Source organism: Gavia stellata, chromosome 2 (assembly GCF_030936135.1).
Source record: "Gavia stellata isolate bGavSte3 chromosome 2, bGavSte3.hap2, whole genome shotgun sequence".
Classification (NCBI taxonomy): domain Eukaryota; kingdom Metazoa; phylum Chordata; class Aves; order Gaviiformes; family Gaviidae; genus Gavia; species Gavia stellata.
The window spans coordinates 61,827,257-61,841,934 of NC_082595.1; the positions used below are offsets into that span (position 1 = coordinate 61,827,257).

General features: G+C 37.0%; 1 protein-coding gene across 2 annotated transcripts in view; it reads right to left on the reverse strand.

Annotated features, from left to right (window-relative positions):
• FIG4 (FIG4 phosphoinositide 5-phosphatase) overlaps positions 1-14,678 on the reverse strand; it is a 76,667-nt gene that overhangs the window by 25,378 nt on the left and 36,611 nt on the right. For both annotated transcript variants that reach the window (XM_059833169.1, XM_059833177.1), the window contains exons 15-19: positions 12,249-12,415; positions 6,085-6,223; positions 3,284-3,342; positions 2,552-2,699; positions 1,608-1,691 (exon numbers count right to left, since the gene is read on the reverse strand). In XM_059833169.1, the coding sequence (XP_059689152.1) occupies positions 1,608-1,691; positions 2,552-2,699; positions 3,284-3,342; positions 6,085-6,223; positions 12,249-12,415 (597 nt within the window). The remainder of the gene's footprint in view (positions 1-1,607; positions 1,692-2,551; positions 2,700-3,283; positions 3,343-6,084; positions 6,224-12,248; positions 12,416-14,678) is intronic.

Here is a 14,678-nt window from a genome sequence, read left to right on the forward strand (position 1 = left end):
CACTTCTGATTCAGCAGAAACTGACATCTCCTTAGACTGAAATTTACAGAAAGTTATGAAGACATACTGCATTCTTTTTAGAGGAAATTAAGGTTCTCTTCCCTACTTTTCTAAACGAGGTGAAGGTCACAAGAACAGCAGTCCCTTCTGAAAGCTGAAGAATGGAGCAAGTAGCCAAACACTGGTTAGAGTGATATCCTCACTCCACCCCTAACACATACTCAGAATAAGGTCAAGATCTAATTGTCCTAGGGGACCAGAACACTTACAGATGAAAAGAGATCACCAAATCCTCCAGAAATGTCATAGTACATGAAAAGATGATGACTAATGTGCAAGGCAAAGATACCACCTCTATCAAGGGCTAAATATGGGCAAGGTGGAAGATTGAAGCCACCTTTTACCCCACTACACAGCCAAAGCATGGGAAGCCTTACGAGCAATAGCCAGAGAGTCCTGGAACATGGCTTTGATCCATGTGATTCTCTATCTCGTAACAATCCCTAAAAATCACAGTGGAGAGCTTGAAGCAAAGTGCCTGAGAAAAATGTATCATGGTCAAGTATTTAATGGAATATCTGGAGAGAAATTAGTTAGTCCAAAGATCTGAAATTATACCAAAGCGGGAGAATAAAGCTTATCCTCAAAAGTACCCATAAACTCACAATTCTTAGCAGAGGTAAATTGTGTAACTGTTGAACAGTCTTTCTGCTTATTCCCAGCGAACATCAGTAGCATGAAATCAGGTTCTACTAGTGATAAGCATAGTCTACTCTCAACATTTATTGACAGTGAGTCCCTCAGGGTCAAGGCACAACGGATGTTATTTATGAGACAGTCAAATTTTGTAGCTTTTAACAGAACAGCAAGTTTTCAGAAGAATTTATAATGTTGTGACAGCACAGGTTTAGTTGTTACTGACAAAAGGTTTCCTTCACATGAGGTATCAAAGAGAGAATTAATTGGTTCAAGAAGAGTCCCCATAGCCCTTGTGTGATACAACAGATCAAACACAACAATGGAATAAAGTAACAAAGCAAGTCCAGGATGCAAAACCAGCTAAATTAAACATTCATTTGTCCCAATAACTGTTGCTGAACTGTTTTATATAGTTTTATCTATAAATATTGTAATAACTTTTTTTATCAAAAACTACGCTGAAATTGGCATTTATTGTTGTTTCAGGATATGTTCTACTCATTCAAAATTTATTAATTTTTTTCTAAAAAAACCAACAATAAATATATGCATTTCTGTCATCGCCAATAGAGAATACAGTTACCACTCTTATAAAGAGATGATCTAATTTTAACAACCTCTGTATCTTTATTGTAGATAAAATTTTCTCATGGTTTTCACTTAAAGGGGTACCAGAAAACAGAAAAGATTAAACAAGTCTGAATAAAGAATTCCCAGTGTCCAATAAAAATCTCAAATTAGATAAGATTTTCAAAGTGTACAGGTCTACAGTATAACACCAATGATTTTTTTTTATTTCCCATGTAACAGAGAATATGCTACACAGACACAGAGTTTATACGTTTGCATTACAATTTCACTACTATTAAACCAGAACAAAATTTCATCATTTCATATTTCAGACTTACCCCAACACTGATTTTCCAGTTTCATCAGGTTTACGAACAGTAAACGGACTTGGATCAATCCCCACATTCTTCGGCATAAAATCTCTGGCAAAATAGAAAGGAAAAACTGTTCATAAGCAAAGCTCAAGACAAAATTCTTAAATTTTCTGGAAGAGCCACCTCTAAAACCTACCTTTGAATTAAAAAAAAAAAAATATAAAAAGAAATATCAAGTTTAACTTCGTCATTACAAGTTAAAGTCATGTAAATATAAACACCCTAGGTATTTAAAAAGGTTTCAATTGCATTACTTAGTCCTATAAAACAGTTGCAAACATTACCCCTTGCCAAGGAAGCTAGAGCAATGTGCTCCATTCCTGTGCTGAAGAAGCCCTGTAACTCAGCTACATTGCTTTCAAAATGCTGCCAACACTCAAATTGGGTCAAAAAGCTACATGAAACATAATCTGCCTGGAAGTCTTCTGCTAAAGTGTGATTAAGATTATACTTAGAATATCCAGCTGACTGCTGCCAACAACAACAAAAACCTAAAAAAAATCCCCAGAAACTCCCCACGCTATTTGGCCAGCTGTGAGAACCTGATGAACTGATGAAAACAATCGTAAAATGAGAGCAGAACAACTAGAAAACAATTGCTTTGAAGGTAGCCTCTGATCTGAGCCCACAGAGAAAAGCACATTTCTCAGCCTCCAAGTGCCCAAACACTTGGTGCCCCATAATGGAAAATAATTGGAAATTTAGATGCTATCTTAACAGAATTTTTTGAGAGTAGCATTTCCATTTCAGTATTGTGATTTAGTTTCTAGAAGTTTGCTACATTTGAAGCTTACAAAAAACCCAAACCCACCCCACAAAACCTATCGTGTTACGCAGATTTAACCAAATAAATCAAATGTACATTTAGTGCACACCAAATCAACTTCCAGTTAAGGATTTACAATCACCGTGTGGAATTGGTCATTGCCAAGCAGAAGGTCTCATCAAAACTGCTCAACTCATATGGACGAAAAAACTCATTGTGGATATCAATTTCTTCTTCATACTTGTGGAATTTCTTCACTGTCAACTTGGATCTGTTTTCAGTACATGTCACTGGGGAAAAGAAAAAAATAATCTTTCTACTAACAATTACTGACTCTGCAAAAATCTAAACAAACAGTAGCCTGCTTACCTAGCCACCCTACCAGTCATTTTTCTACAGCCATATCCCCTCTAAGACAAGAAAATATGATATGAAGAAGATGCACAGCACATCTTTAATAAATTTGGATTATCAACCACCATAATTTGATTTCCCTTCATGACGACAATTCCTAATAAAACATGCTCAACAATATCCTAGAGAAATAAGACACACTAGCTATACCCTGTCATCTGCAACAGGAATGTAACCATTAGCACAGACTATAAAGATACGTTAATAAGCAAGAAGAAAAAAAAAAATTAAGTATGCCCGGCACATAAATGTATGGAGGTCAAGTTTTAGCCAATTAGGTATCTCTCGCATCCTGCAGTTGAAAAAAATCACAGCTCATCGTAGGCAAAAAGTATTTAGCAATCATTATGGAAACTTTTTTTTTTTCCCAGATTTGGGATCTAAAACAGTTAAAAGCATTTGTGACTAAAACTTCTTTTTCAAGATACTCTGTAAGGCAAGGAGCAAATATAGTTCCTACCTTCATCAAAAGGAAGAGGTAAATGCTTTAGCACACCTGTGGTCCACCAGTAAGTATAGCTGTATAGAAAAAACAGACACACAATTGATACAGAAGGTTTGATCTCTTACCTAGTCTAAACGTTTGCATGTAACAGTTACCCACCCATACAGTGTCACTTTAGTAAACATTTCTTTCTAATTCAAGTGTGGAAGAAAATAAAGAATTATCCTTGGATGAAGGATTTCACCAGGCTCCTATCCTACTACTTTGCTCTCAGGTCATGAAATTTAAACACATGAAGCTCAATACAAGTATGGAGAGAGGAGTAGTTGTTTTGTTCCATTAAACCAAATACATTTCAGGTGCCAACCTCTAAAGTACTGAAAATTGAGGTTGTAGTACATACAGAAGGTATTTATGTGTATCTCTTGTTCTGGTCTTTTTGGAAAAAAAAAAAAAGCATCAACCCCCACCCACAGCTTGTTATTCAGATCCTAAAATTTAGGAAAAGGGTATGAAGAAATGAAGGTCAATGATAATAAAATCAGAAGATTGCCAAAGCAGATGACTTCTGCACACAGAAATACATTTTGATGTGACAGCTGTCTTAAGTCTAAGAACTGTATGTTGACACAGCTAACAGCAAAACAGGCTGGAAGCTTATTCAGGATTTCTGAAAAACAACAAAGGAAGTCAAGCAACATTCATAAAATAAAACACATTTTATCTTTCATTCATGTTTACATTTTTTTTTCCTCTTCTCAAATATACTTCTAATTCTTCTCTAAATTATTCTGGTAGTTTCTTCTATTTCATTACTTGGGATGAAAAGACATTTATCTTCATTGATTTTTATTTCAAATATGTTCGTATTCACAATACTGTAAGGGCTGTAATCAGAGTATTAATGCGGTTATCTCCTACTCATGTCAATGTAGCCATCTGGAGCAGAAACAACGGGTGTATTCCCATGCCCAGAAATAGACTTGTTAGTGGGATTTAGCAAACAGTGCACAACAGGCAGGGCAACAGACTTCAATTCCAAGAACTGTGTATGTCCTAGACAGAAAGGAATGAATTATGCCTGACGGTCCTGTCTTTTCTTGAAATACTGTATCAGGCCATGCTAGCAAGCCATTTTCTCCAGTGCCTTCAGAAACTAAGCAGACATTCCCACTTTTGCTGTTTCCATAAATGATAAGTAACATGGCAACAGAAAGTCTCCTTTTCCGTATTCACTGTCCTTTCATGGCAAATAACAAGTAATATATGAAACTCTTCTTTCTGATGGAGAGGCAAATACAATATAGGAAAAGCACAGTCAAAAGCAGTTTCAATGACAGGAAAGAGCATCTTCCTTCTCTTCCTATATCCTTGATTTCGTTATAAGTTTTCATCATTTCCTTTGCTGCTGTGCCGAAGAAATCCAAAAGAGGCACTGCACATAGAGGCAGGAAGAACTTATACGAAGAACTTGTCCAGTAGTTTGGTAGAAACAAAAGATTACTTGGAAGAGATTTTTTCACCTAACTATTACATGGAGGTGTCATTTTGTTCACGTGAGAAAACATCTTGGTTGTATATTAGAAGTGCTCAGAAGAAATTCTGGCCAGGATGAAAGGTAAAACTAATTAACAAGTAAATGAAGAATACCAACAATTTTTTTTTTTAATGTTCCACCTCATTTGAGAACAGTATCTGTGACAAATAAGAGACAGTTGTTTAACAGAGTAACAGATGAAATAGGACATTCGTATATTTGCAATATATCAGCTGAATTCATTTTTGACATATAATAATGTTTGGAACCAGTAGGCAATAAAATTAATGTTGCATGTTTCATGTGTGCCTGAAATAGCAGTTGGTTGTACGGCTGATATGAGCTAGCATCAAGAGAAGCCTCAGGAGACAATACAAAAGGATTGAAATTTAAAACCAGTCATATCACGTGCCAGCTGCCATGACAAGTTAATGGAATAAGCAGCCAACAGGGAATGAACGCACTGTTTAAACACTTGCAATTTTTTCCAGACAAAAATCTAAATGCAGATATTCAGATCTACCATTTGTGATACGGAGCTTTAAGACTCAAAGAATTAACAAAGATACAAACAGCAAAATTCCTAAAAGAGATTATTTAGTTAACAAGTCTAGTACCGTCCTTATTAAAATGGATTTTTTTTTTTTTTTTTTTTTACACACATCCTTAACAAAATCATTCCACATTGTGAAGCACTCTAAAATTACTTTAAATTTTTTACGCTTTAACTCTATTACTTCTGTATGTTACCGTGCAACTACAATGGAATGCAAATGAAGAAAAATAGTCTTCAAAACAGGCTAGACATGGCTGAAAGGAAGGTAGAAAATCATGGGCTTCTTGGTATGCACAGCTGCAGATTAAGTGCATTACACACAAAAAAATAAACAAATGTTATCCTCATCAGCTAATCTCAAATACAACAATGACTTAATAAATCTGACCATCAAAAATACACCTGTATATTGTTTAATGAGACAGTGGTAACTGTACTTCAGTAAAAACATGAAGCATTTCACACTGCAGGATAGAATTTCATATGAAATGGAACTTCTTTTTTCAGTACAACAGGAAAATAACATACTAAAGCAAATCCTTCAAAACACCAACATCCAACATTTTTGGTAATCTCTTGAAGATTATTTTTTTAAGTTTTTGTAAAACCTTAAAAAACAGTAAGCAAGTTTTTGACAGGCTGACCAAATTATTTGGTTAACAACATGTATTTTCTTAAACTTCTTGGAGCAATACCAAACAAAAAAACAGAGCAGCAAAATACCTTCGCCTGGTCTGTGACAGACTGAGGGTGTTCTTGTGATGCAAATAAAAATCAGTGGGAAGTTCCCAGAGATGAGGTTTTCCTTCTGTAGGCTTGAATACTCCCAGAAAGAGATTGATAGAATCTTGCCTGTCTGCATCTGTTAGAGAAGAGGTACATTTAACACCAAGAACATGGCAGAGCTCAAGCCCGTTCAGACATTTGATTGTTTGTTATGTTTGCTCCTCACAGACAGTGTGTATGTCCTGTGACTTCTACAGGGACCTCTGGATTTCAACCACCGTAACAAAACTTCATTTAGGCCTGACCTTCTGCATGCGGGGCTGGTACCAGCACTGCCTCTTCCCTTGGCTTCTCCCACAGAAGCCAAGGCAGAAGCTCTACTTAGAGGCTTTGCAGAAGTAAGACCTCACACTGCAGCATCATCTCCCACCTCTGCATATATATATGCATGAAGCATGTGCATGTATTTATGCATGTTTCAGGGAATCTGACATATCACGATCGATTTACTACAGTCTAGATAACAGAAGAATGATTTAATGAAATTAAACACAATACCCAAGTTCCCCACATAATACACAAATTATGAATTCTTTGGGTTTTTCTAGCCAAAACATAGTAAAGTGATTAAACTTCACAAACACCTTTTAATAATTTGGACTTTTTTCCCCGGTTGGTTTAAATCATCAATTTCTCTTGCCATATTCTAAGCTTCACCAAACTAAACAAGGCAAGCGCTAAAATCCAGTAGTTACATACCACTGTAGATGAAGCATGACAAGAAACATTGCTGTTCACTTACATCTTTAAAATCTCTCTTGCTACCTAGCTGCAGATAGGATGAGTTATAACAGATACGAAGAAAAGCTCAAGTCAGATGAGGGCTTGGGGATGGTGAACTGTGATAAAGACAGCTTTGCAAGCAGAGTTGTAGGGGCAGAGCAAGGCTTACACGCAAAGGATCTTCAGATATGGGGAAGTATGTGGAGAATTGAGGTCTATTTGTGCCCTGAGGAATTAGCATGGGGAAAGCTCTTGTCTCCACACTTGTTTGCACTTCAGTAATCATCAGACAAGGAATAGTTCAGACTAGCTCAATAGACAGTGTTACTCCTTCAGTTCTCTCTACATTTCAAAGAGTATTATTGGAGTCGAGTGTCTCTTTAACAACACACTGCATCAAAAAGACAAACTGAAGTCTCAGTATACCAGAAAGCAGGTAAAAAAAATAAGCAGAATCTACAAAGCAGTGGTATGACAGCAAGGACAAAGTTGGTTCCTGTCTACCACCAAAGTTTCAGTCAATACCTCCTTCTCCCCAAAATTCGAACGTCTCTTCCCTCTGTGCAACATATAGTATTTTTTTCAGGGAATTAAGACACACAAGCAGCTGACAAATGAAGTGCTATGTAGAAATTTGGTGACAATAGGATTATAGAAAACTACGGTACTTTACAGAAGTGCGCATATGTGGAGGTCAGTATTTGGAAGTGGGATCTTCTGTATAAACAGTCACCTGGTGTAACAGGGCAAGGCACCAGGAAAGGCTCTCCTTCCCTACTTAGAGGACCTTTCATCTGGAATCTGGCTTTTTTCTTCCTTTTCTATGGACTCATACTCCCTCCAGATACTTTTACTGTCCCTTCAGAGTACTCTTGCAAAAAGAGACTTCTTTTACCTTCCTTCTTGCTCCTCACCTTCCCAATTTTCTTAAGAGGATCAACTCATAAACATTAACTCTTCTACACAGTAATACTCAAAAGCATATGTAGATCCTTATGGTTTGCAGGCCATATTGTTTCTGCAAAATAGTGTCACAGTTGAACCAAGATATAAGCAGAGAATAAGGAAGGCCAGGAACAGTGCAAGAAAGCTATGTCAAACTCTGTAAAAACGTCTGAAAAAAACCCAACCAAAAAAAACCTTGTTGAGGACACTAAGAATTAAAAAGAAAGGAAAAGTCACAAACAATAACATGTATTCTGTCTTCCTGATAAGTTAGTTAGTTAGTGATTTAAAGAAAGTGCTGAACAAAACCCAAGAAAGCTCTCTACTTTAAGAATAGAAACTGGAGGAGCCCTAAAGACAAAATTAATTAACAGGAACAAGTAGGTTAAAATCGGTGGTAATTTCTGAAAGCTACAGGCAGAGATGAGCCTCCTTTGTTCATTTACCATTGTTTTACCTGCCAGGAACAGAAGGTATACTGAAATTGTTAACTAAATAATGGTAAAACAATTAGAGTAAAACAAGACAATTCAGTTAACAAACTATGTCACTACTTATATGACAGAAGCTAAAATGAAATAAAACTAAATTAAATTTGTTCTGTGAAGAACAGCTTGAATTTAAACTCATACCAACTGAATTAACCAATTCATTGTCTGAAATGGTCTATAGCAGCAGTTCATCAAAGCATTCTTACCTTTCTTCTGTAGCAAAAAAATGACTGCTGTTAAATGTTACATTGCAAAAGGACTCAAACTCTTTTTCATTTACTGGTTCAGTTGTGCAGTTGTGTTTTAAACTTAACAAAATACAGGACATTTATCAGAAAATGTCTTTCTACTGTCTTACTTCTCATCTTATAATTCAGAAGTAGGTAAAAAACCATAACATTAAAGATTCTTTGTGCATACATCTTCATGAAGGCGCAAACACATGTGACTGGGGAAGCAGATAGTTAACTTGAAAGGTGACAATCCTCCCCCTGCCTTACTTTAAGGGTTGAACAATTTTATGACTTAATTTCAAACAAAAATAATGAAAGCTTTTGTCTGTCTTTGAAACACTGGCCAGAGAAAACAGGATATTGATCTTTTCAGATCAATTTTCTTATTTAGATAGAAAATCTCTCTTTTCAAAAATAAATAAATAAGAATGTGTCAATGCACTGTGGAGCACAGACAAAAGAGCAAACAGGATTTCTCCCTTCATTGTTAGCACCAAATGTTACAATTATGTACAAGCAAGTAGAAAGACTGCACTGATTTTTTCAAAAGATACTGCAATGTACGTGTATACTAGCACATTTTTAAGACCATTTGAGAAAACAGGAACTGAAGGGGCCATTTAATTGAATTAGCCTAAAATAATCTACTGCTCTCAATCTGAGTTTGCAACTGCACTACATGACAAATTACTAAATCACGAGAGATTCAATACAGTTGGGACTATAACGTCCCATGACTAAAAGGTTACAGTAATTAAGTTTACTTTCATAGAACACTACAAGGTAGTTTACTATGTCGAGTCCTGTTTGTGAATAAATAGATTATGCCAGATTCCAGAAGCTTATTATGCATGTTGCAACTCTATCACTGAAGTCTGCAATGCCACATTACTTTCTAAAAGGCATAAAAGCTAGAAGAATATTATTTGGAATACTATTTCCTAATTTCTCTCACAATCACAAATGAAAGAAAAAAAATGTTAGAATTCAACTAATCAGAATACCTGCCAGAGAGGGGGTTGAAGGAACACCTAATTCTTAGCTGGATGACGTTCTTTTTTCTGGTATAATTCATTTACTTATAACCAGGATACTTCAAACAGTTGACTTCCCAAACTACACTGCACCCTCTACTTTTTTAAAATTCTAGAATTAAAAACACGCATGAAAAAAAGTCAGAATTTTTGCCTAAAACTTTAAGATTTTTTCAAGTTACCATAAAATTAATTGTCCCATACTTTTAGGAGGAAACCTTGGTTTTCTTCCAAGCTTCAGTCACTAACTTGATCCTGAGAACGTTTTTTTAATTCTTCGCTCTTCTATAACATAGACAACATATTACAAATTTATAGGTACAGAAAACCTATAGAAAAGCTAAGCCATATATCATAAACTAGGGTGAAACTGCATTAAAAATTATCTTTCTTAATAAGTCCAAGTCTTATCTACTGGATTAGTATCTCCAGGCAAGTCACTTAACCTATACATGTCTGTCTTTTTCTCATCTGTGCAACTTAATTAGTAGTGAGTATCCTAAGAGTGTTGAGGTCAACAGATGAAACCATTTTCTTAAAAGTGTAAATTATTTTTAGAATCATATTTTTTCTGATACACAAACAGTACAAGTGTGGCTAAGTGTTTTATTTAGGAAGCAGTGTTAGCAGGCCACTTGTAATCTTGTTCTGAACCTGATATACTGTATGACTTGAAGCAAATCACTAAAATTTTCTGATTCTGTTTACTACTGGTACATAAAATTCATAAGCATTAAAAAAAGTTTCTCAGATCAGAAACTCAAGGAAATGCTGGCTCAGTTCATGGCTAGCCCTCAGATTTTTATTTGTATTTTAAAGGATGTGTGATGGATAGTAACAATAATAAGTGCAGTACAGCAAATCAGAATCTTGTAAAAATGCTTCCTTTATCTTTGCTTTCCAAGAAAACTTCAAGAGTAAAATCATCTCTCTCAGTGTGTCACATTAACAGACTTGCAGATGCTACCTGAATGGGCAGCATCGGACAGTGAACCTTTAAATTTCACTGAAATGAATCTTTTAAAATTTCATACTGAAAATGCAGTAAGTACAACATTGAATGCTATGTTTCAACAATGCCGTCTTCGAACACAAGGAATGCATAAAGCACCAAAAATATTTGGCTCAAATGGCAAATACCAAAAGCATGAGTAAATTGGGGAAAGTGTGCAGCACCTTTATGAAAGTTTCATTTTTCATATTGACTTCAGTAAAGACTAACACCTGTTTGTATACTCAGCTACAAATTCGCCCAGGTGGCAAGATGGACTTTTTTCATTCTGTATTCTTTCTTCTTTTTGTAAGATCTTTTTCAGAACAAATTCTTTTATTACTAAAACACATGCATATTGTAACTTATCCTTGCAAGCAGACCACAACCCCAAACGTGGAACTAGAACTTTGTTCAAGCTTCCACCTAACCATTTAAGTGGCTGGCATGAAAGTGAACAGCTTCAGAGATTTGTTCCATCTTGTACTTATCAGTACAGGTGATACTGCAAGTGTACTTCCTTTTGTTCATAAGAATTGATGAAGCCATGCCTTATTGCCACTGCAAACAATAAGAGACCGTGTCACTGAAATAAACAAGCTCTCCATTTCTCATTTAATTTGGGCAAATATGATACACAAATTACATTAATTACCTTCAGAAACACTACTTTAAATGCTGTGCTCTCACATTTTGTTACATACAGAGAATTGTCACTAACAAAAGCAATAACCTCAGCCAAAGAAACCAGAGATTACTGAAGTATTTCTAGCCAGTGTCCAACTCACTGTTTTAAAGTTCACAGTTTCCAAATAATTGCAGTCTACTAGAGAAAAAAAAGCTACTTCCTTCCCTGCCCATGCAGCTTTTGTGAATAAGAGTAATAGAGGACCGACACAATATTTAGGACACAGTAGCACTTAATGTTTGTCATCCTGACATGTCTTTTAGATCTTTCTCATGACTTTTAAAAACACTAAGCATTTTTTTCAGTTATTTTGCATTAGGTATGGCTCAGCATTTTTCAAAGATGTTTTCTCTTAGCAATGTTGCCCAGAACAAAGTAGAACAGTATCAATGACTGATATGAGCTAGTAGAGAAGAAAGCTAATTTAACAGCTTATTTAACTCAAAAAATAGCTTATATACTTGGTGGACCTTGCGGTGTTTAATTTTGTCTTTGCTACCACAGATTCAACAGTTAGTAGCTTCTAGTCATACAAAACAATTATGTGCATCAAAGCTTACTTTTTGTTTGAAGTCACCAGAAACATCACAAGAAATACGCCACTTGAAGCCTTCTACTTGCGTTTAGATTTAGATTTACCAGTTTCCTTATATTTGTTGAAGCCATTCTGTCCAGCACATTAACAGCTCTGTAACAGCAACCTGCTTCTCTATCGATCTACAAATGTCACTGGCAGTTTCAGTGCTACATGTGTACATTTTCTAAATACTTCTTACATCAGTTTGCTAACTTTTGTCAAATAAGGCTGCATGCCACAACATGCATTTACATAGGATATAAATACCCATTTGATATACACCAGATTTTACTGAATTATTTGGAAATTATAGTATAGAGGATCTCTGTCATAAGATCATAGTATGGATTACTGAAACATCACAAGTAAAATGCTGTTTAAATAATGGCTTAAAAGAAAGCACTTAAAATTAAATTTACCTGAGAAAGCATTACTATAGTATCTTGAGAGTGTTTGCATAATATCTTTGGAATGCTGAGTCCATGGAGCTATCTTTCTATAGGTTTTTACTCTGTGGACAAGCTGAGAACCTCCGTATTGCAGAGAAAGCGTGTCTCCATGATCTTCATATAATTCTTCAAATAATCTGAAGGAAAAGCAAAATGTGTCATCTATCAAGCTGCTGAAAAGAGTTTAAGAGAAAAAATAATAAAGTATTGTAATTATAAAGTCTTTCTGTTTAACAAGCAATACATTTTCTTCTCCTAAGTACTTCTGCCAGTTTACAAAAACAAGTATTTCATTAAAACATACTGTTAACTTACAAACACTGAAATTTAAAGCTGTATCTCTATTATTTATTCAGATAAATATGTGGAAATTTTATTCAGATATAATAATTACTAAGAAGGATTAGACTGTGAGATTTTCACTAATTTGTAATGTATCAGAATGCATTCACACTACAGAATATGCACTTCTGTAGATTCAGGGAGAAGATTAACATGTCCTACTAGTCCGTGAGGAGAAAACAACCATGTATCTTCACAAACTAAGATATTTTAAATACACTAAATGGGACAGAACACATCAATATCTCAAGGCTATGTTTTCTGTCAAGTCCACTGGGAAGGAAGTTAGCATAACTTCCCAAAAATCTGCCTAGTTACAATAATGATGGCTCAAAGGAACAAACCAAATAAACACAACTTGTAAAAAACGTGAGTATCAGTCAGATACCATTTGCTGGAACTGGAAAAACATGATCTAAGAAGAAGGTAGAAAGAGTTGGCTGCTAAGATGAACAATGAGGGCTGGCTAAAAACAATGCAGTCTTCTAGAATCAAGAAGTTGAGGAGACTCCAAACTGAGAGCAGTCCAAATAACAAAAATTATCAAGAAGCTCCCCATCAATGACATGGATGGCTCCTATGACTGGAGTGTTGGAACATAAGGATACAGGCTCTTTAGGAAGGACAGACAGGGGAGACGAGGAGGGGGTGTTGCCCTCTATGTCCATGACCAGCTGGAGGGCATAGAGCTCCACCTGGGAATGGATGAGAAGCCAACCGCGAGCTTTTATGAGATTAAAGGGAGGGCGGGGACAGGTGACATTATAGTGGGGGTCTGCTACAGGTCACCCGACTAGGAAGACCGAGCAGATGAGGCAGGTGCAGTTAGGAGCAGCCTCATGTTCACAAGGCCTGGTCCTCATGGGGGACTTCAACCACCCCAATATCTGTTGGAGGGACAACACAGCAGGGCATAAACAATCCGGGAGGTTCCTGGAATGGATTAATGATAACTTCCTTCTCCAAGTGATAGAGGAGCCAACAAGGTTAGGTGCTCTGCTGGACCTTGGTCTCACCAACAAGGACAGGCTGGTGGGGAATGTGAAGCTCAAGGGCAGCCTTGGCTGCAGTGATCATGAAATGGTGGAGTTCAAGATCCTTATGGCACCAAGGAGGGCGGACAGAAAGCTCACTGCTGTGGACTTCAGGAGAGCACACTTTGGCCTTTTCAGGAATCTGCTTGGTAGAGTACCATGGGATAAAGCCCTGGAGGGAAGACGGGCCCAAGAAAGCTGGTTAATATTCAAGGATCGCCTCCTCCAAGCTCAGGAGCGATGCATCTCAACTAAGAGGAAGTCAGGCAAAAATGCCAGGAGGCATGCATGGATGAACAAGGAGCTCCTGGACAAACTCAAACACAAAAAGGAAGCGTACAAAGGGTGGAAGCAAGGACAGGTGGCCTGGGAGGAACACAGAGAAATTGTCCATGCAGCCAGGGATCAGGTTAGGAAAGCTAAAGCCCTGGTAGAATTAAATCTGTCCAGGGACGTCAAGGGCAACAAGAAGAGCTTCTATAGGTATGTCAGTGATAAAAAGAAGACTAGGGAAAATGTGGGCCCTCTCCAGAAGGAAACAGGAGAACTGGTTACCTGGGATATGGAGAAGGCTGAGGTACCCAATGACTTTTTTGCCTCAATCTTCACCAGCAAGTGCTCAAGCCGCACTGCCCAAGTCACAGAAGGCAAAGGCAGGGACTGGGAAAATGAAGAACCACCCACCATAGGAGAAGATCAGGTTCAAGACCATCTAAGGAACCTGAAGGTGCACAAGTCCATAGGACCTGATGAAACGCATCTGTGGGTCCTGAGGGAACTGGCGGATGAAGTTGCTAAGCCACCATCCATCATATTTGAAAAGTCATGGCAGTCCAGTAAAGTTCCCAGTGACTGGAAAAGGGGAAACATAAACCCCATTTTTAAAAAGGGAGAAATGGAAGACCCGGGCATCTACAGGCCAGTCAGTCTCACCTCTGTGCCCGGAAGATCATGGAGCAGATCCTCCTGGAAACTATGCTAAGGAACATGGAAAATAAGGAGGTGATTTGTGACAGCCAACACA